Source organism: Choloepus didactylus, chromosome 7 (genome assembly GCF_015220235.1).
Source record: "Choloepus didactylus isolate mChoDid1 chromosome 7, mChoDid1.pri, whole genome shotgun sequence".
Lineage (NCBI taxonomy): Eukaryota > Metazoa > Chordata > Mammalia > Pilosa > Megalonychidae > Choloepus > Choloepus didactylus.
Window position 1 is genome coordinate 31,214,157 of NC_051313.1, and position 25,164 is coordinate 31,239,320.

The window sequence follows — 25,164 nt, forward strand, 5'->3', positions numbered from 1 at the left end:
TTAAGGGACCTGGTGTTTATTGATCTTCTACTATGCATTAGGTGCACTGCTAAGGTAGTGGGTGGTTCAACCTGGATGACTGTCACAGTGCGTCTCAGACAGGTGTGAGGAGGTTGAGAAGACCAACCGGGGCACTGTTAAAAGGTCTGTCTGTAGGAAGGACTGAGGATGTCTGAGGGTTAGTGTGCCGGTTTGAATGTATTATATCCCCCAAACGCCATTATCTTTGATGTAATCTTGTGTGGGCAGACATATCAGTGTTGATTAGATTGTAATTCTTTGAGTGTTTCTGTGGAGATGTGCCCCACCCAACTGTCGGTGATGACTCTGATTGGATAATTTCCATGGAGGTGCTACCCCACCCATTCAGGGTGGGTATAAATTAAATCACTGGAGCTATATAAATGAGCTGATATATATCTCCATATATATATCACTGAGAAGGAACTCAGTGCAGTCAAGAGCGACTTTTTGAAGAGGAGCTCCAGCCAAGAGGGACACCTTGAAGAACTCACAGGAGCTGAGAGAGTAGCTGCAGCTGAGAGACGGTTTGAAGACGGCCATTGAAAGCAGATTTTTGCTCCAGAGAAGCAAAGACAGGAAAAATGCCCCAAGAGCAACTAAGAGTGACATTTTGGAGGAACTGCAGCCTAGAGAGGAACATTCTGGGTGAAAGCCATTTTGAAACCAGAAATTTGGAGCAGCCGCCAGCCACCATGCCTTCCCAGCTAACAGAGGTTTTCTGGATACCATTGGCCATCCTCCAGTGAAGGTACCCGATTGGACACTTTATGGCCTTAAGACTGTAACTGTGTAACCCAAATAAACCCCTTTTTATAAAATCCAATCCATCTCTGGTGTTTTGCATTCTGGCAGCATTAGCAAACTAGAACAGATTTTGGTACCAGGAGTGGGATGCTGCTGAATTTGCAAATACCAAACATTTTGGAACAGCTTTTTAAATGGATAAGGGGAAGATTCTGGAAGAATTGTGAGGCGCTTGATAGAAAAGGCCTAAACTGCTTTGAAGAGACTGTTTGTGGAAATATGGACTCTAAAGATACTTCTAAGGCCTTGAGCAGAAATGATGAATGTGTTGTTGCAAACTGGAAGGAAGGCGATCCTTGTTTTAAAGTGACAGAGAATTTGGCAAAATTGAGTACTGGTGTTGGATGGAAGGCAGAATTTGAAAGCGATGACCTGGAATATTTAGCTGCTGGGATCTCCAAGCAAAATATAGAGGTAGCCTGGCTTTTACTTGCAGCCTATAGTAAAATGTGAGAGGACAGATATAAGCTGAGAAACGAACTCTTGGGTTCAAAGAAACCAGAAGCTGATGGCTTGGAAAATTCCAGGCTTCCAGGGTGTAGAACCTCAGAAGCTATAGAACAATGTGGGGATTTAACCAAATGTGGAACTGGACTGCCATTTCAGTACAAGCCAAGATTGGAGATGGAGTTTTCCATAAAGGATTTGTGGAAAGTCCTATTGTCTGACAGCTTTGACCCCTGTATGCTTCATGCGAAGCCAACAGAATTTTTGCTAGATTTCTATAGACAGAGCCGCTGCCATTTTGAACTGGAGGGGACAGATAAGGAACAAATTGAAGGAAAAATTTCTTCAAAGACAGAACCATGGAGGTTGAGGTCTGGAGTCAAGAGGTCTCAGGCTGGGAGAGCCGAGTCGCCCACATGCATGGAAAGGGTGAATTTGCCCCAGAGGTCAAGGGTGGGCCTTCCACTTGGATGCTCTGGGAGAGTTTTGCCACCCCATGACCCAAAGAGGGTGGAGCACATTCCCAGAGGAATGGGGAAAGCCTGGCCGCCACCCCACTGCTCTGAAGGGGTTGAGTGTGTACCCCGGAGATGGAAGAGAATCCAGGTGCTGCACTGATGTTTGAGGATGGTGGGGCCAAAAAGGTGGTCTCCTGTGTGGATATGTTGGAGCACTCACCCCAGTGTTTGGAGAGGAAAGGGCTGCCACAAAGGCCCTTAGGAAGGGTTAGACTCCCACTCGCTCAAGCCCCAAGGATGCAATGTCATTCTGTTAATGACTCTCAGACTTTGAAATTAATGGAGTTTGTCCTGCAGGTTTTAGGAACTGTTCTGGTCCTGTTAACCCTGTTTTCCTTTCAGTTTCTCCTTATGGCAATAGAAATGTTTACCCTATGACTGTCCTTCCTTTGTATACTGGAAGCACACAACTTGTTGAAGTTTCACAGGTCCATAGCCAGAGGGAATTTTCCTTTTGGGCAGACCATGCCTGTAACTAATTTTGATGGGATCATGTACTAACCTATTGTTACTGAAATATTTAAGTTTTCGTGATATTGCAATCGGATGAATGTATTTGCATATGGAAATATCATGTCATTTTGGGGTTCAGGGGGTGGAATGTGCTGCTTTGAATGTATTATGTCCCCCAAAACACCATTATATTTGATGTAATCTTGTGTGGGCAGTCAGACATATCAGTGTTGATTAGATTGTAATTCTTTTGAGTGTTTCCATGGAGATGTGCCCCACCTAACTGCGGATGATGACTCTGATTGGATAATTTCCATGGAGGTGCTACCCCATGCATTCAGGGTGGGTCTAAATTAAATCACTGGAGCCATATAAATGAGCTGATAAACAGAAGGAACTCAGTGCAGCTGAGAGTGACATTTTGAAGAGGAGCTACAGCCAAGAGGGACACCTTGAAGAATTCACAGGAACTGAGAGTAGCTGCAGCTGAGAGACAGTTTGAAGATGGCCATTGAAAGCAAACTTTTGCTCCAGAGAAGACAAGAGAGGAGAAATGCCCTAAGGGCAACTAAGAGTGACATTTTTGAGGAACTGTAGCCTAGAGAGGAACGTCCTGGGTGAAAGCCATTTTGAAACCAGAACTTTGGAGCGGATGCCAGCACGTGCCTTCCCAGCTAACAGAGGTTTTCTGGATACCATTGACCATCCTCCAGTGAAGGTACCCGATTGCTGATGTGTTACCTTGGACGCTTTGTGGCCTTAAGACTGTAACTACATAACCAAATAAACCCCCTTTTATAAAAGCCAATCCATCTCTGGTGTTTTGCATTCTGGCAGCACTAGCAAACTAGAACAGTTAGAGACTGCAATAAGAGGTAGTAGCAGAATTAGAACAATGAATGTCTAATTGTTTTTTGAATTATTTTTTGCTTCACGGCTGGTGGAGAAACAGGGGAATACAATGTTACATCTACCTACCACAAGCACACCAGGGGCAGGTTTTTTATTTGCACTTATAGGTGGGAAATCTGACGCTCAGGGAGAAAGAAAACAAACATCTAAGTGTATCTCACTTATTTATTACCTGCTTACATGAGCCACTGGGGCTGAAAATCACCAGGGAACCAAGGGGCCTTGCTTTAATGAAATATTTGTGCTGTCAATAAAACCTAGATTTACAGACCTGGTTCAAACGTCCTCTCTGGTGTCCTTCCTGTCGTGGGTGGGGTCAGTCACCCTCCTCTGTCACCCCATGGCATTTTGCGAACAGCTCCATTTTACCCTTCCTGTTGCATTGCATTTTTTTTTAAAAAAAAACAGATCTATCTTGTGATGACATAGGGATAAAAGTTTGGAAATTTATCCTCCCTCCCTGTCAAATCATGCCTCATGCAGCCTTCTACCTGTGAAACTGAGCCACGAGGACAAAGAGAACAGGTCCCTTATAGAACAGAGAGGCCATTGACCAGCTTTCAAATACAACACTGACTTTCTTGACTTGTTTAGCAAGGAAGACTCTAAAGACTCAGGTTAGGGGAGAGAGAAGAGATTCTAAATACCACAATCCTCCCTTTAACATATCAAGCATTGATAATGCCAACTATATTAGAGTTTTCTTCCAGAGCATGGAAGGTTGCTCTTTCTCCAATCAGGCTGAGGCAGGAGGGCCGGTGGCCCTGGCAGTAGGATGTCCATATGAGAAAGAAAAGAGGAGGAAAGTACTGGTCCATCCTACCCCTGTATTGTGGGAAGAGGAAAGGAAATTGGTGGAGGAGAAAAAAGGGTTGGGTCATATGTGCCCAGAGATGCCCTCTCTGGATGGAAATACCAGAGGGGGAAGAATGTTAGACAGTTTGAGGAGAACCCCAAAGCAAAGTGATGGTTTCCTTAGGGAACAGTCACACACCAACATGATGAGGCCACATGCAAGTATGACTGGAGGTGAAGTGTGGTTAGCAGAGGGAGGGCTGTGCTCTAGCTCCCCAGGAGACTCCTCAGCTCCTGGCTTGCTGGAAGATGTCCAGATGTCTGAGTGCTCCATAAGCGATGCAGGGAAGCTGACTCAAGGTGGCACGGATGATTCCATGTGGCAGAAGCCACTGAGGCTGGGGCCAAGTATGGTCACCACCAGACAGCCGGAGTTTACAGCATAAACAAGAATCTAGGAGGGGCCAGTCAGCAAGGAAGGGTAGGAGACTGCTGAGGAGCAGCGGACACCAGTGGAATGTCAGCAGCAGAATGGAGCAGCTGCTCCACATCGGACGCAACAAGTGAACACCCACCAGCCAGCTGGCTGCTCCACTGTGGACACTAGCCAAAGGATCACCATGAGGCCACGGGTCCCACAGACCTCCTAGAGACACACATGTCATCTGAGAGATGAGTATGGAGGGAAAACCATGAGGCTGAGCATTTGTCCCAAATCAACTCAACTATCCAGAGAGTTTTGAAAGCGGCAGAGGTTGGCAAGTTGTACATCCAAGAAGTCCTTCCCTTCCACCCATGGCTACTCAGCCAGCTTGGGGATATTTTGGGGAAAAGAATCACTATGAAGATCAAGTATAGGAACTAAAGAAGGTATAGTTACTTTGAACATCTAAGTGTAGCCTGAATGAATCTGCATCAATGCTATTCTACAACACTTGGGCTTTGGGACCTGGGATCATTTCTGCAATATCTGTATATCTCCAGAGCATAGTGGAGTGCTTAGAAGTGGTTAGAGTTCCATAAATGTGTCAATATGAATAAATGCATTTACCAACGATAAAACAACTAAAGGCAGCTTGTGTTGCCTTGCCCAATAACTGGCCTCCGGAAATTCATCCTTTCATTTGTGAGCCTATTTATTCAAGTATTAGATAAATTGTAAGCACCTGTTATGTACATGATGCTGTGAAGGAAACAAAAATGAATTATTTTTGTATTTATTCAAACATCAGAAGTCATCCATGTTTATTGTGTACCAGATCCCACCTTCGAGGACTTTACATGCTCCAAGGGGAGAAGAAATGTGTAAACACATTATAATATAAAGTAGAAAGTGACAGTTACCATAAGGGAAGTAAAAATAAACAAATAAAAAAATCCAGGCAGGATCAAATGCTTGGCTTCCTATCCTGCAAAGCTGTTGCAGAGTATAGTGGGGGAAATGGAGAGATGCATTTACCTGCTTTCTGACAGCTTTACCTGACAGTACCTGGGGTCCAGCCCAAGGGTCCAGAGTCAATGGAGGTGGAACATGAAACTTCCCTTCTGTAGAAGTCCCACAGACACATTTACAGATAGACACAGGGATGGGCATCATAAAGGAACTAAAGAGAGAGAACTTTAATGTGTTCCTCTGATGATGGGCAGGGGTACAGCATCAGGACAGTATGGTGACAGAAAACTGCACAGCACTTGATCAAATATTTAGATCTGAACTGCTACATATTTATTTTTATAATCATGGGAACAGGAAGTCTGGACCTATGAAATCTTAAACAGATTCAGAGTATCACATTATCTCTGAGGGAAGAACTTTGTCTGCTTTGAAAGCTTTGCCTTTAAATGTACTTTAAAATATGTCTTGAATAGTCATTAAACTTTGACAGTCCTGCACCAGGGACAGGTAAAAATGGCAAGGATAAGAAGGAATTCAGTCTTAAAAAATTGAGCTCATAAGTGTAAATTCAAGCCCATGGGACCTGTTTCTAATGTACATAGGCATGCTTTCTCTCTGGGCTCATCCACGGAAGTTGAAATACAAGTTGGCTGCAAATAAAAAGTCTGCTTAGTGACTTTCTCTGGTGAGTCACAACTTCTTGACTATGGGCCTGGGACCACAACTACATAAATCCTAAGAAAGGGAGGTACCTCTCTCCTAGGTCTCACAGAGCTGAATTTTCATAACACTAACTATAATGTATTCTGATTGTTAATGTAGCTATCCGTCTCCCCACAGGGCCCAGTTCTGGTCAGTATTTGTGTCTCTAGCACCTTGCCACATAGCACTGGCATTTTCAAATCAGCAAAGGCATATATAGGCCTAGTCTATTGGCATGGTTTAAACTTTAGACTTCAGTGATACATGAGACGGTACAGACTACCTGGCTTTTCTCTGTATCTGATACAGCTTAATTCTTAGCCTACTGAAAATTCTCAAAGTGCCAATCTAGAACTTTCTGATGGGATCCTAACAGACCACAAGGCAAAGGCATGGCCTGCAGAGAAAGTCTGCATTATGTAAAGCAATGAGAGAAGCTGTTGCATATGTTTTACATGTCATGTAGAATTAGTCTTGGCACTGCATGCCACACTGAAACATTGGGGGAAGGTGGCGTTTGCTATGTATCAGCCCCCAAGGTTCAAGTCGATAGACTGGGCAGAGAGTAAAATCATCAGGGCTGGAGAGTTTACTTTCTTGTCCTTTGCTCCTCATGGAAACGGCCTTTAAGAATAGAAAAAGCTCTGACATCTGCAGTGTTGGGGAGGGGATATGGCAGAGGTCCAGACCCCTTAGCATTATTAGTGAGGGTACCGGAAATTGTTTCCAACGTTTGTTAATTTTAATTATCCAACTATCATGCTTGAAGACACCTGTTTTCTTCTTATTGCACAGAAGCTCTAGTTTAATCTGTTTGCATTTTAGTACTGCATGACTGAAGAAAGATGAATAATCTTTGGGCCAGAAGTCATAAAGCTGCTATTTCAACTGAAAAGGTTCATGTAGTACAGTTATAGAAACAGTGTAGCTTTAAAGATTTATCCAAATGTCATTGCTAATCTGTCTCAAAGTCACAGGCACAATTCATTAATTCTCTATAAGTCAAGAGATACAAACCCACAAATATGCTGTTAAAATAAAATCCTTATAAATCCAACATGAGAGTGTTACCATTGTCTCTGTGCACTTTCCAATAAAGATAACAGTGGGGTTTCTTCACTTCAGTGTCTTTCATTCATTATCTTTTTCCTGCATAGATTTTTATCTCTTTTGCCACTATCAACTTTCTTTAGCTGTTGACTACAAAAGTAAAGTTAAAAAATATTTCCCCAAAAGATGTTCAGTATTATTAGCCTTTAAGGAGATGAATATTAAAACCACAATGAGATATCACTACATTACCTATTAGAGTAGCTAAAATAAGAAATGAAAACACCAAATGTTGGCAACAATGCAGAGCAGCTGGATCTCTTGCTTGCCTTGGTCATCAAGACCGGTGAGATCTGGCCCCTGCCTTTCTCTTCAGCCCACCCCAGAACACTCTTCTCTTCACTCTCCTTGTCCAGCCACATGACCTTCCTCAGAACCTCATCCTCACTGTGGTCCTTCTCTCTGGGGGCCTTAGGCATGCCATCTTCTCTGCCAGGACCCCTTTCCCTCCCAACCAGTCTTCTGGAGGGAATGTAAAATGATAAAACCCTCTGGAATTGGTTTGACAGTTTCTTATAAAATTAAAATGCAGTTACCACTTGACCCAAAAATTGCACTCTTGGTCATTTATCCCAGAGAAATGAAAACTTGTGTTGATGCTAAAACCTGCATGAATGTTCACAGCAGCTTAATTTGCAATAGCCCCAAACTGGAAATAATCCAGGTGTCCTTCAACAGGTGAATAGTTATACAGACTCTGGTACATTCAGACCATGGAATACTACTCAGCAATAAAAAGGAACCATTGATACATGCAACAATTTGAATGGGCTTAAGGACTAATTATGCCTCATGAAAAGAGTCAGTCTCAAAGGGCTAAATACTGTATGATTCCATTTTATATAGTGTTCTCCAGATGGCAGAATTATAGTGGTTGTCACATGGCAGACATAGGGATGGTGGGATGGATGTGACTTCAAAGGGACAGCACAAGGGAGTTCTTTTGTTATGTCTGATTGTGGCAGTGGTTACACAAATGTATACATGGGCTTGTACCGCATAAAACTACATGCTCACACACACACCCAACTGGGTATAGGTAAAAACTGGTAGAAAAAGTAAATATGGTCTGTCTTCTGGTTAACAGTTGTAGCAATGTCAATTTCCTAGTTTTGATAGTATACCTCAGTCATATAAAATGTCACCATTAGGGGAAAGAAGGTGAAAGATTCAAGGGACTCTGTATACTATCATTTTATCTATCCATTTTTTTCTTTATTAGAGAAGTGGTATGTTTACAGAACAATCATGCATAAAATACATGATTCCCATACACCGCCCCACCACCAACACCTTGCATTGGTGTGGAACATTTGTTACAATTCATCACAGCACATAATTGTACTATTAATTAAAGACCACAGTTTAATTTAGGGTTCACTATATGTGCAGTGTAGTTCATGGATTTTTTTAAAATTTTTTATTCTGTTACCATATATACAATTTAACATTTCCCCTTTTAATCACACTCAGTGATTAATTTTTTATTCATATTTCATTCACATTTCATATTTCAGTGCTGTTAATTGCATTCACAATGTTGTGCTACCATCGCCACCATCCGTTACCAAAACATTTCCATCATTCCAAATAGGAACCCTGGACATTTTAAACCTTAACTTCCCATTCCCTACCCCCATCTTGTACACTATATTTGAAATTTCCTGTGAGTTTATAATCATTTCCAAAATATATTTTTCCTCTCAAGGTTCATGTATCAATTGCTTGGGTCATTTAACCATAATTGTGATGAATGATGTGAAAGGGCAAGAGGATAAAACAAAAGTGGCTTTCCATGTCTTTTTGCTCTACATCTCTGCTTATGAGAGAAGCAGAAAACAAGAGTATTGGGCACACCGCCAATTTTTAATGAAGGGTCTCTTGTTAAAACATATGTGTTTCAGTAAAACCTGATCATTCCTTTCCTCAGAAACTTTCAGGGCTCTTTTTTACCTACAAAATTGAGTCACACTCTTCAATCAGGCATTGAAGGCCTCCTACAATATGGCCCCAACTTAACTTTTCAGCTGTTAACTTCCAACATCCTCTTCTGAGTACCCATTGCTTCAATCAGTTCTCCACGTCACAGCCAGAGTCATCTTTAAAAGTCAAATTTCATCACATTACCTTCCAATTTCAAACCTTCCAGGTGGCTTCCCATGGCACTTAGCCCAAACAGCCAACTGCTCTCCTTGGTCATCAAGACTGGTGAGGTCAGGCCCTTGCCTTTCTCTCCAGCCCACCCCATAACACTCTTCTCTTCACTCTCCTTGCCCAGCCACATGACCTTCCTCAGAACCTCATCCTTGCCATGGTCCTTCCCACCACAGGGTCTTGGGCATGCCATCATCTCTGCCAGGATCCCTTTCCCTCCCAACTAGTCTTCGACTCCTTCTCAGATCCACCACCAGGTCTTCAGGAACATCTTTTCTAAACTCCCAGTTTAGGTCAGGTTATTTTGACAAAGGTTCTCATAGAACTGTGTTGCTTCCCTTCTGAAAACTTACCCCCAATTATAATTATGCATCCATTTGTTGAATTATTTGATTAAAAGCTGCCTTCTCCACTTGACTGGAATCTCCCTGAGACTATTAGCAGAATCTGTTTTTGCTCACTAATGTGTTTATCACCTAAGAGGTGTGTCTTGAACATATAAGTCCTTCAGCAATAATTTTTTAAATGACTGAGTCAAACTGGGTTAGCCATTGTTCTCCAATCATATTCCTCAGGTTTTCTGCCCCTGTGGGCTTCTGTCATTCTGTTTATTCCATATGCAAAACTATACCCACTATTTCTTCTGCACGTTATGCAATCTATGGACCCATCTCAATGGCTCTATCTTGCCTTTGCTAGTGAGCATGATCTCTGCCTCCTTTGAAAATGGTAGCACTAGCATCTGTTCTCTTGCTGTTTTTGGTCTTACTATCTTTAGACTGTGTCTATTATCCCCTTTACTTGTTCATAAACTTCTGGAGGGCAAGGCTGATTCATTTCTGTTTACATCCTATGCAGTAATTACAGCATTTCTCAGGTGCTCAATAAATGTATTTTCCTTCTTGATTAATGTGAGTAAAAGCTATAGAATGAACACATATTATGTGTTCAATTAATGTTTCTAGAAACAATGGAAAATCATTATAGGTCCTTGTCAGTTCCACCCATTTGCAATCAGTAAGCAGAATTAAATTACTAAACAGGGGTACTGTCATGGCTCCCAGAACAAATGCCTTTGGTTCTGACCATTTATTATTATTTATAGGCTTATTTAGTGTAGGTAGCAAAATGGCTGCAATTAAGACCAGTTGACATTTCAGTGGAACTTTTTTTTTGCCTTACCATGAAATTAAAGTAAATTTGACTTTTTCACAGAATGCAGTATTAAGTAGCGTGTCAAACAGCTAATTTGAAAGACATTGGAGGACAGATTAGTGGCCATATATAACATTTGTTGAAATAAAGACCCAAGGATCAGGAAACCAGCTATGAAGAATAACTTGGTACTGTTCACACACACAACTTGAGGAAAAAAACATAGAATTTAAGAAACCAATAATTAGTTATTGCCTTTCAATGCCCAGCAGTAAAAAACAAAAGTCAACTTGAGACTTTTCTTCATGGGAAGAATCATGCATTATCAAAGGAGGAAGCAATTCCCTCCTCTGGGCTTGTGTAATCAGTTCTGCCATGAAGCCAACATTCTTATCTTCCTTTCCTCATCATACCTATATAGGCATTTCAGAAGCCTCTACATTCAAGTAAAAGACTGCTGGGAGTTTCTGTGTTCCCAAATACTGGAGTGGAGATCAATGCAATTTAATTAAATTATGTAAAGAATTTATTGTGTGCCTAGTATGTGCTGTGTTTTCTACTAAGTCCTTTTTTGAGAGAGAGAAATTGTGGGTTTACTGAAAAATCTTTCATAAAACAGGGTTCCCATATGCCACCTGTGCCAGTTTGAAACTGTTATGGCCCCCAGAAGAGTCATGATCTTTTAATCCAATCTTATGGGGTAGGACCTTTTGACTGAGTGTTTCCATGGAGATGTGACCCACCCAGCTGTGGATAAGACCTTTGATTAAATTATTTCCATGGATGAGTGAACCCACCCATTCGGGGGGGTCTTGATTAGTTTACTGGAGTCCTTTAAAGAGAGCTCACACAGAGAGCACAGGGAAGAAACGCCCCAGGATATGCTAAGTCAGGACCCACAGAAACTGAAAGAGCCGACATAGATGCTTGGAGATACTAGGAGATGCAAACAGAAGAACATTTGGAGATGCTAAGCTAAGAGATGAAACTCAAGAGTTTGCCCCAGAGAAGCTAAGAGAGGACCCCACCCCCACCCCCTCATGCTTAGAGAGAAATGCCCTGGGAGAACAAACAAGGATGCACAGAGGCTGAGAGAGAAAAGCTAAGAGAGACAGAAGTCCAGAGACAGTTTGGAGAAAGCCATTTTGAAACCAGGACCTGGGAGCAAAGGACCAGCAGACGCCAGCCACATGCCTTCCCAGCCGACAGAGGTGTCCCAGACGCCATCAGCCTTTCCTCAGTGAGGGTATCATCTTGTTGATACCACAGTTTGGACACTTTTATGGCCTTATAACTATAAATCTGTAACCTAATAAACCCCCTTTATAAAAGCCAATCCATTTCTGGTATTTTGCATAATGGCAACATTAGCAAACAGGAACACCACCCTATTATTAACGCCTTGCATTGTTGTGGTACATTTGTTTCTACTAATGAAAGCACATTTTAATAACTGTACTATTAACTATAGTCCAAGGTTTAAATTAAGGTTCACTGTGTTATACAGCTCCATGTTTTTTAAAAAATTTATTCTAGTAACATATACAGTTGATAATTTCCTGTTTAAACCACATTCAAATATACGATTCAGTTCTGTTAAGTACGTTCACAATGTTGTGCTATCATCATCACCAGCCATTACCAAAACTTTTCCATCCCCCAAAATTGAAACTTTGTACATATGAAGCATTAACTCCCTATTTCCTACCCGCACCCTGTCCCTTGGTAACTTATATTCTAGATTCTGACACCATGAATTTGCTTATTCTAATTATTTCAAATCAGTAAGACTGTACAATATTTGTTGTTTTGTGACTGGCTTATTTCACTCAACATGATGTCTTTAAGGTTCACTCACATTGTTTAATATCTCAGAACTTCATTCCTTTTTATGGCTGAATAATATTCCATTGTGTGTATATACCACATTTTGTTTATCTATTTTATCTGTTGATGGGCACTTGCGTTGCTTCCATCTTTGGCGATTGTGAATAATGACTCTATGATCTTTGGTGTGCAAATATCTGTTTGAGTACCTGCTTTAGATTCTTTTGGGTAGATACCTAGAAGAGGGATTGCTGGATCATATGGTAATTCTACACTTAATTTTTGGAGGAACTGCCAAACTGTTTTCCACAGCAGCTGCACCATTTTACATTCCCACCAGCAATAAATGAGTGTTCCTATCCTTCCAACACCTGTAATTTTCCGTTTTTTAACTAGTTGCCATTCTAGTGGGTGTGAATGGTATCTCACTGTGATTCCCTAATGGCTGGTGATGTTGAGCATCTTTTCATGTGCTTTTCGGCCATTTGTATATCTTCTTTGGATGGTCTTACCACGGGGCTTATTGAAGTGAGGTGGGAGATAAACTGTGTTTAGATGCACTGCAGCTATTCCCACAGCATTCATCCACCTCACCCTCCTTCAATGGGTGACAGCCATGAAATTAGGTGGGATTAACCCCAACCTGACTTCAGTAGTAGGCGCTGATTGATCTGAGCTGGTGATTCTCAACCAGAAATAGTACCTACCTGCCGGGGGCATGTGGAAATCCAAGGGGATTTTTTTGGTTGTTTAAAAAAGCTGGGTGAGACTACTGGCATATAGTGGTCAGGAACCAGCAATGTTAAATGATCTGCAAAGTAAGGAGCAACCTCACACCATGAAAAACTGTCTCACTCAAAATGCCAGTAGTACTCCCATTGAGAAACACTTGTCTAAGCCAATCAGAAATCCCATCCTGTACTGGTTCAGAGAATTCAGGTCTAAGCCAATTAGCTCACAACTTTCCCCTTGCCATAAGTGTGTTCCAATCAGACTAGCACTCTGGACTTTTGCCCAGTGGCTGTGGGGAAGCATTCTCTCTGTCTCTCTCTGGGTGTAAATGAAGAAGCACGTAGTCCCAATTTGTGCTGGCAGTGCTCTTAACACCAGGAGAGGAGCGAGCTGTAGGATAAAGCCAGCAGAGGGGAAAGAAGAGAGGAGAGATGGAAAAGAATATTGAGTCAGTTGATACACAATTCTGAAGTTAGGTGTTTATGGGGGCAGCTGTAGCGGGAGACAGCCTACTCTTTTTTTTTTTTTAATTCAGTTTTATTGAGATATATTCACATACCATACAGACATCCATGGTATACAATCAGCTGTTCACAGCACCATCATACAGTTATGCATTCATCACCACAATCTATTTCTGAACATTTTTCTTACATCAGAGAGAATGAGAATCAGAACAAAAACTGAGAGTAAAAAAGAACACCCAAACCACCCCCCCACCCATCCCACCCTATTTTTCATTTAGCTTTTGCCCCCAGTTTTCTACTCATCCATCCACACACTACAGAAAGGGAGTGTGATCCACAAGGTTTTCACAATCACACTGTCACCCCTTGTAAGCTACATTGTTGTACAATTGTCTTCAGGAGTCCAAACTACTGGGTTGGAGTTTGCTAGTTTCAGGTATTTACTTCTAGCTATTTCAATACATTAAAACCTAAGAGCTGTTATCGATACAGTACTTAAGAATGTCCACCAGAGTGACCTCTCGACTCCATGTGAAATCTCTCAGCCACTGAAACTATTTCGTCTCATTTTGCATGCCCCTTTTGGTCAAGAAGATATTCTCATTCCCACGATGCCATGTCCAGATTCATCTCTGGGAGTCATATCCTGCATTGCCAGGGAGATTTACACCCCTGGGAGTTGGGTCCCACGTAGGGGGGAGGGCAGTGAGTTCACCTGCTGAGGTGGCTCAGTTAGAGAAAGAAAGAGAGGGCCACATCTGAGCAACAAAGAGGTACTCAGGGGGAGATTGTGTACTCAGGCACAATTATATGCAAGTTTAGCCTCTCCTTTGCAGTAACGAGCTTCATAAGGGCAAGTCCCATGATAGAGGGCTTGGCACATCAAACCACCAGTCCTAATGTTTGTGACAACATCAGCATCAGTCCAGGTGAGGAAGTCCAACTCTTTCGCACTTTCTCCCAGCTCCTCGGGGGGGCCTGTAAATATGTTTTTTATTCTCTGCCAAAATTACTTTGGGATGTGAGACAGCCTATTCTTATACCCTGATTCTAATCAAAGAAGAAGGAGAGAAAGCAAAAGGGGAAATGGGAAGAGAGAGAATATTTTTATAGTGGAAATTTCAGACTGAATTGGACTGAATATCTTAGGGTGATACACACAAAGAAAACAATGCCAATGATTTTTGTTTCCATGATCTTTTTTCAGTGTATAAGCTTCTATACTGGAAAACATTAGAGATTTTAAAATTAAATTTATGATAAATTCACCCATTTCATGAAACAGTATACAGTATGCTAAATTGTTGGTGTAACTATTAAATATCTAAAGGTTTTTTTTCCCCATTTTTAAGCTTTATTGTATGAGAAATGAATAGGGAGGGAGATACCACAACTCCATTCCTGTGAAAGAAGAGATACATGCTTCATTAGTCTCCCTTTGGAATTTGCAAAAACTGCTTGTGTCTTTTCTTGGAATTCAGTGAGGTCCTAATGAAAGGAAAGAAATGTAACTAACTAGTGGAGTACTACAATAATGGATTAACCATATTTATATTTGGTATATTTATATTTAAATACAAATTTATGCATGATGATCTATCAGGAAGATTTATAAATTAATCTAAAAAAAAAGTCATAGTTCCTGCTTTCAAGATGCTTAAATTCTTACTATGAATACTGATGAGAAATAGAGAACAGAGGATGTGAGCATGTTCAAAAAATCTTTTTAACCAGAAGAAATGTTATATACTATATATGCAGGAATATTATGAGTCTCTCTTCCATAGTGGAGAAGATGGAGGTGGGGCAGAGAAAATAGGAAAGCCAACGTCAGGCAGATTAGGGCTTTTAAAGGTGGAGAAAATAAGGTTCCAAAAATGCAGAGAAAGGATTCTATACAGTTAAATAAAACAAAGAGCAGTGCCAGGAGGTAGACCATTACTTCTGGGTGTTCACTGGGCATTCAGCTATTGCCTTGTATCTCTTCCAACATCAGTCCAAAAGCCATGGAATTTTAAGGATTAACTAGGGAGGGAAAGATCAGGTCTCCCTTACTGTTCTCTTCCTGCTTCAACATGCACCATCACTAGGAAACCCACTCCTCAAATGCTCTCAGAATACAGAATGCAAATAGAAATGGTCGTGCCAAAATGCTTCCATTAATCACTTTTATTTCAAACAGACTTTGAAATTTATTTTGGAAATCAGGTGCTTCCCATCCAATCCATACAATCTAAATGTATTCAGGTGCTTTGTTTGCTTGTTTGTTTCTCCATGTTGTTATTATTGTTTCTAAACAAATTAATAGGATGTCAGGAATGTTGTTCAAGTATCAAATCTAAGCTGAATCTAATAAGGCAACAGTGATTTGTTTTCATCCTGGAGTTTTTGAATGGCTATGAAATTCGTAATCTTGTTATGAAAAGAGATAGAAGGGTGATACAGAATAGTCATGCTTATTATTTATAGGGTAATGAGGAATTTAATTGTCTGGCAAAAAAAAATGTGAAAACCTAAGTTAAACTTGGCAATTGTTTATGCATGTGTGTATGCGTGTGTGCATATGTGCACGCATATGAAAACCTGCAGGGAAAATCCCGCCCCTTCAGGTTGCAAATTCTACATATTAAAGAAAGCTAAAATAAAAGATTGTTAAGCACTTTGCTTACTTAATCAAAGTCTGTTAACATTTTCTAAAGAGTTATAAGATTAAAATGGATTTATTTTTATGCTAATAAATAATTCTCTTGCTGACATAAGATTAGTTGGTAGCAGTCAAAGCCACAAATTATTTTCCTACATTGTCAAATGGTTATTGCATTGCTTTCATTAAAAAGAGGAAAAAGATGTTCAATTACACTTGAATTAAGAAATATTAATAAAACATAAAAGTGTTTGTTATTTTTTATATAGCCAATTCCCCTCTTGTTGCAAAACATAGAGTAGTATTCAGATTCCCGAGACTAAATTGAAAGTAAACTCATCTGGAAATTATTGAAGCTGAGAAGGGAAAAAGAAATCTTGGTACCTGGATACTGGTGAGAGTCGTGTACTGGTAAGCCTTGACCACCAGGTAATTTGCTTCCAGGTCTATGAGTCCCAGGATCATATATTTCCACCATCTTCTTCGTAAAATTGCCAGGAGGTTTTCTTCTCCTGTGTTACGAAGTTAAAGACGAAATGGGTGAGGTTCTTGACATAATCAACTGTATATTAAAAAGAATTCTAAAACTTTGTAACATTATATTTTCTAACCATAACTTTACAAAACAGTTTAATTGAACAAATGAATCAATGTGTCAAAAACTCATGAATTTTACTCAGCTAATATCCTCACTGTAGATTTTGGCTCTTCAAGTTACTTTCTTAACTTTCTTAATGACCTAAGTAGGTCATTAGTTCACCATGCCAAACATTTTCTCACAGACATTTGAAGGAAAAAAATTAATTACATCACATGAAAATAAAAAAGGAAGGTGTGCCAGAAAGGCTGCATAAACACAAAGTCCAAATCATCCTAAATTTCAGGACTGTGGCAGAATAGATAGAAGTGAAAAGAGAGTATGCATTGAAAAAGGCTTCTTGGCAGCAGATCTGTAGTAAGGCTCTGAGATGCTTTGAATATTGAATATGGTATGTGGGTACTGAGGGGAGAGAAGAAATTGGGGGACAACAGCTCTAATCTTCAGCATCTTTCCTCTTAAACTAGTACCCTCAGAACAGACTTGGAATCCCTTAGTTACTCGTCTGTATTTTCACATTTATTTCAGGCCTGAAATAAACCTTATTTTTCAAGGAGGGGAGATGATGATGGCCAACAATAATGACTCTCTAGAGTTACTCCAACCTGTGGGGTCTTCTTTGGGGAGGTGGAATAGGTAGAAACTCTCAGTGAATGGTGACACTATTAACTATCTATGGCTATATAACAAATTATCCCAAAACATAGTGGGTTAAAACGAATATTTATTTTACTATAGTTTTGTGGGTCAAGAATCTTGGTACAGCTTAGTTGAGCGTCTCTGGCTCAAGATCTCCAACAACGTTTCAGTCAAGCTGTCAGCCAGGGATGCAGGAAGACAGTCTTTATATTTTATAACCAAATCTCACAAGTGATATCCTACCACTTCTACCATAGTCTATTCATTTTTTTTAAATGCAATTTTATTGAGATATATTCATATAACATGCAATCCTCCAAACTGTACAATCAGTTGTTCACAGTATCATCAAATAGTTGTACATTCATTACCACAATCTTTGAACATTTTCATTATGCCAAAAAATAAAATAAAAATTAAAATAAAAAAGAACATCCAAACATTCCATTCTCCTCCTCCCCCCATTGTTCATGTACTTATTTACATTTTTTAACACTCATTGTTTTTTTAACTTTTTCAAAAAATTACAAAACAAACAATAAAAAAACATTTCAAACAGACCCAAAACAAAGAAATAAGAAAAAAACAACCTAAAATACACTGCTTCCAACATGTTCCTCTCATACCCCAAGAAAATTAACAAACCATAACCGAACAAAGGAATAAGAAAAAGAAATAACCTAAAATAACTACATTGCTTCCAACAAATTCTTACCCTACCCCAAGAAAATAAACAAACTATAACCAAATAAAGGAATAAGAAAAAGATATAACCTAAAAAACCATGCTGGTGCCAAACTGTTCCTACCATATCCCCCAAAAATTAACAAACCATAGTCGTTCCTCAGCATTCCCAGAACATTAAGTTTACCCTCCATAACTTACCTGTTCTTATTAGATTATCATTCCCCCTTCACCATTTGCTGTCTATTGCTAGGTCCCGTACATTCTACAATATAAACCATTTATTTTACATTTTTCAAAGTGTTCACATTAGTGGTAACATACAATATCTCTCTTTTTGTGCCTGGCTTATTTCACTCAGCATTATGTCTCCAAGGCTTATCCATGTTGTCATGTGTTTCAAGACCTCATTCCTTCTAACTGCCGTGTAGTATTCCATCGTGTGTATATACCACATTTTGTTTATTCACTTATCTGTTGAAGGACATTTGGATTGTTTCCATCTCTTGGCAATTGTGAATAATGCTGCTATGAACATTGGTGTGCAGATATCTGTTCATGTCACTGCTTTCAGATCTTCTGGGTATATACTGAGAAATGTAATTGCTGGATCGAAGGGTAACTCTGTATCTAGTTTTCTAAGGAACTGCCAGACTGACTTCCAGAGTGGTTGAACCATTATACAGTCCCACCAACAATAAATGAGAGCTCCAATTGCTCCATATCCTCTCCAGCATTTGTAGTTTCCTGTTTGTTTAATGGCAGTCAATCTAATTGGTGTGAGATGATATCTCATTGTGGTCTTAATTTGCATCTCCATAATAGCTAGTGAAGATGAACATGCTTTGGCCATTTGCATTTCCTCTCCAGAGAACTGTCTTTTCATATTTTTTGCCCATTTTATAATTGGGCTGTCTGCACTATTGTCATTGAGTTGTAGGATATCTTTATACATGCAAGATATCAGTCTTTTTGGCAGATACATGGTTTCCAAATATTTTTTCCCATTTAGTTGGCTGCCTCTTCACCTTTTTGAAAAATTCCTTTGATGTCCAGAAGCTTTTAAGTTTGAGGAGTTCCCATTTATCTATTTTTTCTTTTGTTGCTTGTGCTTTGGGAATAAGGTCTAAGAAGTGACCTCCTAATACAAGGTCTTGAATGTTTCCCTACATTATCTTCTAGGAGTTTTATGGTACTGTCTCTTATATTGAGGTCTTTAATCCATTTTGAGTTAATTTTTGTGTAGGGTGTAAGGTAGGGGTCATCTTTCATTCTTTTGGATATGGATATCCAGCTCTCCCAGCCCCATTTGTTGACTACTATTATGTCCCAGTTCAGTGGTTTTGGGGGCCTTATAGAAGATCAGTCGACTGTAGATCTGGGGATCAACCTCCGAATTCTCAGTTTGATTCCATTGATCAACATGTCTATCTTTGTGCCAGTACCATGCTGTTTTGACTACTGTGGCTTTATAATAAGCTTCAAAGTCAGGGAGTGTAAGTCCTCCCATTTTGTTTTTCTTTTTTAGAATGTTTTTAGCAATTCAAGGCATCTTTCCCTTCCAAATAAATTTAATACTAGCTTTTCCAAGTCTGCAAAGTAGGCTGTTGGATTTTGATTGGAATTCCATTGAATCTGTAGATGAGTTTGGGTAGAATTGATATCTTAACAATATTTAGCCTTCCTATCCATGAACACAGAATACTTTTCTATCTTTTTAGGTCCCCTTCTATTTCTTTTAGTAAAGTTATGTAGTTTTCTATGTATAGGTCTTTTACATCCTTCATTAAGTTTATTCCTAGGTACTTGATTTCTTTATTAGTTACTATTGAGAATGGTATCTTTTTCTTGAGTGTCTCTTCAGTTAGGTCATTTCTGGTGTATAGGAACATTACTGACTTATGTGCATTAATCTTGTATCCGGCTACCTTGCTAAATTTGCTTATTAGCTCAAGTAGCTGTGGCATCGATTTCTCAAGGTTTTCTAGATATAAGATCATATCATCTGCAAATAATGACAGTTTTACTTCTTCCTTTCCTATTTGGATGCCTTGTATTTCTTTGTCTTGCCAGATTGCTCTGACTACCACTTCTAGTCCAATGTTGAATAACAGTGGTGACAGCAGGCATCCTCAACTCATTCCTAATCTTGGAGGGAAGGCTTTCAGTCTCTCTCCTTTGAGTACTATGCTGGCTGTGGGTTTTTCGTATATGCCCTTTATCACATTGAGGAAGTTTCCTTCAGTTCCTACCTTTTGAAGTGTTTTTATCAAAAAAGGATGCTGGATTTTCTTGAATGGTTTTTCAGCATCTATTGAGATGATCATTTGATTTTTCCCTTTTGATTTGTTAATGTGTTGTATTACATTGATAAATTTTCTTATGTTGAACCATCCTTGAATGCCTGGAATGAACCCCTCTTGGTCATGGTGTATGATTTTTTTTTAATGTCTCTTTGGATTCGATTTGCAAGTATTTTGCTGAGAATTTTTGCACCTATATTCATGAGGGAGATTGGCCTGTAGTTTTCCTTTCTTGTAGCATCTTTACCTGGTTTTGGTATTGGAGTGATGTTAGCTTCATAAAATGATGTACGTAGTGTTCCATTTTCTTCAATGTTTTGAAAGAGCTTAAGTAAGTTTGGTTTCAGTTCTTTTTGGAAAATTTGGTAGAATTCCCCTGTGAAGCCATCTGACCCTGGGCATTTATTTGTGGGAAGCTTTTAGGTGACTGATTGGATCTCTTTGCTTGTGATTGGTTTGTTGAGATCTTCTATTTCGTCTCTGGTCAGTCCAGGTTGTTCATGTGTTTCCAGAATGTCCATTTCCTCTACATTATCTAGTTTGTTGGTGTACAGTTGTTCATAGTATCCTGTTATAACTTTTTAATTTCTTCAGGATCCACAGTAATGTTGCCTCTCTATTATTTTATTTGGGTCTTCTCTCCTTTTGATTTTGTCAGTCTAGCTAGGGGGTTGTCAATCTTGTTGATCTTCTCAAAGAAACAACTTTTGGTTTTATTTATTCTTTTTTTGTTGTTGTTGTTCTCTATGTCATTTATTTCTGCTTTAATCATTGTTATTTCTTATACTTGGTTTAGGATTAGTTTGTTCATTTTCTAGCTTCTTTAGTTGTTCCATTAGTTCTTTTATTGTAGCTCTTTCTTTCTTTTTAATGTTTGCATTTACAGCTATAAATTTCCCCCTCCATATCACCTTTGCTGCATTCCATAAGTTTTGATATATTGTGCTCTCATTTTCATTCATCTCTATTTAGCAATTTCTCTTGCTATTTCGACTTTAATCCACTGATTGTTTAGGAGTGTGTTGTTTAACCTCCAGATATTTGTGAATGTTCTAAATCTTTGATGGTTATTGACTTCTAGTTGTATTCCATTGTCATCAAAGAATGTACTTTGAATAATTTCAATCTTTTTTAATTTATTGAGGCTTGTTGTATGGCCCAGCATATGATCTATTCTGGAGAATAGATGTAATGTAATGTTCTATACATGTCTGTTAAGTCAAATTCATTTATAACATTGTTTAGGTTTTCAATTTCTTTATTGGTCCATTGTCTGGTTGATCTAGCTATAGGAGAGAGTAATGTATTGAAGTCCCCCACAATTATTGTGGAAACATCTATTGCTTCCTTCTGTTTTGTCAATGTTTGTCTCATGTACTTTGGTGCACCTTGATTGGGTGCAATGACATTTATGATTGTTATTTCTTCTTGTTGAATTCTCCTTTTTATTACTATATAGTGACCTTCTTTGAATCTTATAACATCCTTGCATTTAAAATCTATTTTATCTGAGATTAATATTGCTATTCCTGCTTTCTTTTGGCTGTAGCTTGCATGGAATATTTTTTTCCATCCTTTCACTTTCAATTTCTTTGTGTCTCTGGGTCTAAGATGAGTCTCTTATAAGTAATATATTGATGGTTCATATTTTTTAATCCATTCTGCCAATCTATATTTTTTAATTGGGGAGTTTAATCCATTCACATTCAATGCTATTATTGTGAAGGCATTTCTTGAATCAGCCATCCTATCCTTTGGTTTTTATTTGTCATATATTTTTTCCCTCTATCTTTATTTCTTTTAATGTACCCTAACTAAAACTCTTTAGTTCTGAGCCCTTCTCTATACCTCTCTCTCCTTTCTTTTATTCTCCGCCAGTAGGGCTCCCTTTAGTATCTCTTGTAGGGAAAATCTCTTGTTAGCAAATTCTCTCAGCATTTGTTTGTCTGTGAAGCTTTAAGCTCTCCCTCAAATTTGAAGGAGAGTTTTGCTGGATAAAGTATTCTTGGTTGGAAATTTTTCTCTCTCAGAGTGTTAAATATGTCATACCACTGCCTTCTTGCCTCCATGGTGGCCGCTGAGTAGTCACTACTTAGTCTTATGTTGTTTCCCTTGTATGTGGTGAATTGCTTCTCTCTGCTTTCAGAACTTGCTCCTTCTCTTCAGCATTTGACAATCTGATCAGAATATGTCTCAGAGTGGGTTTATTTGGATTTATTCTGTTTGGAGTTCACTGGGTGTCTATGATTTGCATATTTAAGTTGTTTAGAAGGGTTGAGAAGTTTTCTCCAACGATGTCTTTGAATACTCTTCCTAGTCCTTTACCCTGCTCTTCCCCTTCTGGAACACCAATGATTCTTACATTTGCATGCTTCATGTTGTCCATATATCCCTGAGATCCATTTCAAATTTTTTGATTTTTTTCCCATTTGTTCTTTTGTACTTTCACTCTCCAAAACATTTTCTTCCAGTTTGCTTACTCATTCTTCGAGTTCATCTAATCTGCTGCTATGAGTTTCCAGGATCTTTTTAACTTGATCAACAGTTTCTTTTATTTCCATAAACTCATCTACTTATTATACTCTTGTAAATTCTTTTTTATGTTCCTCTAGGGTCTTCTTGATGTCCTTTAAATCCTGAGCCATGATTCTGTTGTTTGTGATCCACTTCTTTGGTTAACTGCTCCAGGTTCTGTGTCACCTCTGGTTTTTTGATTTGGGCGTTTAGGTTATCTGTATCTTCTGGTTCCTTCATATGCTTTAAAATTTTCTGTTGCTTTTGGCCTCTTGGCATTTGCTTATCTTGATAGGGTTCTTCTTGGATATGCAGACTTATTTGAACAATTTTCTATAATTTGGTGGAGTGCACTTTCCCTGACTTACCAGCAGATGGCACCCCCAGCCACCTATTACCCTCAAGCCAGTCGTCCCCAACTTCATCTGTGCAGTGAGTAGGGGGTCCAAACCTTGTGGAAGTCCAGTGCACCAATTTTCCATTTGCAGTTGGGACCACCAGCCCTGAGTGTGGGTGGTGTGTCCTGTGCAGTTAGGCAGGGAAGACAGCTTTAAGACCCAGAACTCTCAGCTGTTCCCAGGGCTGCAACTGTAATACCCTGGAGCTATTGCATGAGTCCAACCCTTCAGCTCAGATTCCCCATAGTCTGTCTCTGCCATGGGCCCACAAGTCCCTGGGATTGATGTAGGGCTCTTTGCACTCTCATTGGGACCCCACCTCTAAGCTGTGCACTCTGCAAGCCTCTGTGGAGGAAGCCATAGTTTATTCTTTAGAATAGGCAATAAGTCCAGCCCACCTTTTAGAGGAGAGAATTTCATGAGTGTATGCATACCAGGAGACTGGGGTCACTGGAGGCCATCTTAGAGGCTGCCTACCCAGTGACACATACCTTATTCTTATAGCTGTGCTTCAGCTGCCCCTCAAGAGCTCAAGTGAACCCCTGTCCCCACCTGTCTCTGGTCCACTCTCAGAACTTTGAGCTCCTTATTTTGGACTTTGGCCTGATTCCAGTGACCTCCACATGAAGTGGTCTTCTCAAACCCATGGAGATTTGTGAACACAAAGCTTTCCAGCCACATAGAGAATGTAGCATGGGTCATGGCTAATGGGCAACAGGAGGAAAGGGTCTCTTGAACCTTCTGTAGCCAACACAGTTTTCTCCTCTTGTTTTTCATGCCAAACTTCTCACAGCCAGGCACACTAAAAGTCTTTCTGTCCTGGTGAACTTCACTCCTCACTTTTCTAACTCTTATTTATCCTTCAAAATTCTTATTTATCCTTCAAAATTCTTATTTATCCTTCTCTGGTCTTTTGCCTGACTCCCATCCCCAAACAGGTAATGTAAATGTATGCCCAGCTCTGTATACTGCTTTTACATGATCGTGATTACTTAGAAATTTGCCTCTTCACTGGATTAGGAGTTCCTGAATGGTATATGCCTAGCATATGGGCATTACAGTAAGGACTAGCTACATGTTTAGGAATGAATGAATTAATGAGTTGTAAAAAGTATGAAGTACTATCTATCCAAATATCTCAAGACTCAGTTCTAGAATACAAGTTTTGTTTCAGATGGTGGCTGTGATCCCCAAGGACTTTTCTTTACAAGTGACTCATGTCGACGGTGCTCTTGTACAGCATTTCTGCCTCTTCTCTTGCCTATATTGTTGATAAATCAGCATACCTGGAAAGATTTATCTTGTAAAACAGAGATTCTCAACCTAACTGTGTATTTACATCATCTGTAGAGCTCTCAAAGAATTCCAAAGACTGGGCCCAGCCCCTAGAAATTCTGATTTAATTGCTACGGGGTGGGGCCTGGGCATTGAGCTGAGGATCAAATCAAGGGCTTTCAAACCATTGATATCCCACGGCCATCCTCAGGATGACTTGGGCTAGGAATTCCAAAGAAATACAACTACAGAGCAGTGAAGACTCTTCATACCAAAGAAACAACCTGAACACTTAGCTCAAAGTCTCTGTCCTATAATACGTGCTGTTTTCTTTGCTTGGAACATTCTTCCTCTAGTCTTCAAATAAAGGACCATCATAGATGCTTTCACTTTCTTGATAATCTTACCACCCCAGATCAGGTTGGGTTTCCTTCTATGTGCTCCTGTAATGCTCTTATTTACCCTACATACAGTATTACAGCAAGTATTACAATGACTTGCTTTCTTGACTCTTAACATTCATTAAATTATTAACAATTTGAATAGAATGATGTTGCCTTGGTTATCACTTTATCTCTAGGATCTAACAATGTGTGGTAGACAGTCAATAAAT

The 25,164-nt window shown here is 39.6% G+C and overlaps 1 protein-coding gene across 1 annotated transcript in view; it reads right to left on the reverse strand.

Annotated features, from left to right (window-relative positions):
• SLC35F1 (solute carrier family 35 member F1) overlaps positions 1-25,164 on the reverse strand; it is a 469,647-nt gene that overhangs the window by 70,540 nt on the left and 373,943 nt on the right. The window contains exon 3 of the mRNA XM_037844150.1: positions 16,525-16,652. Coding sequence (XP_037700078.1) covers positions 16,525-16,652 — 128 coding nt within the window. The remainder of the gene's footprint in view (positions 1-16,524; positions 16,653-25,164) is intronic.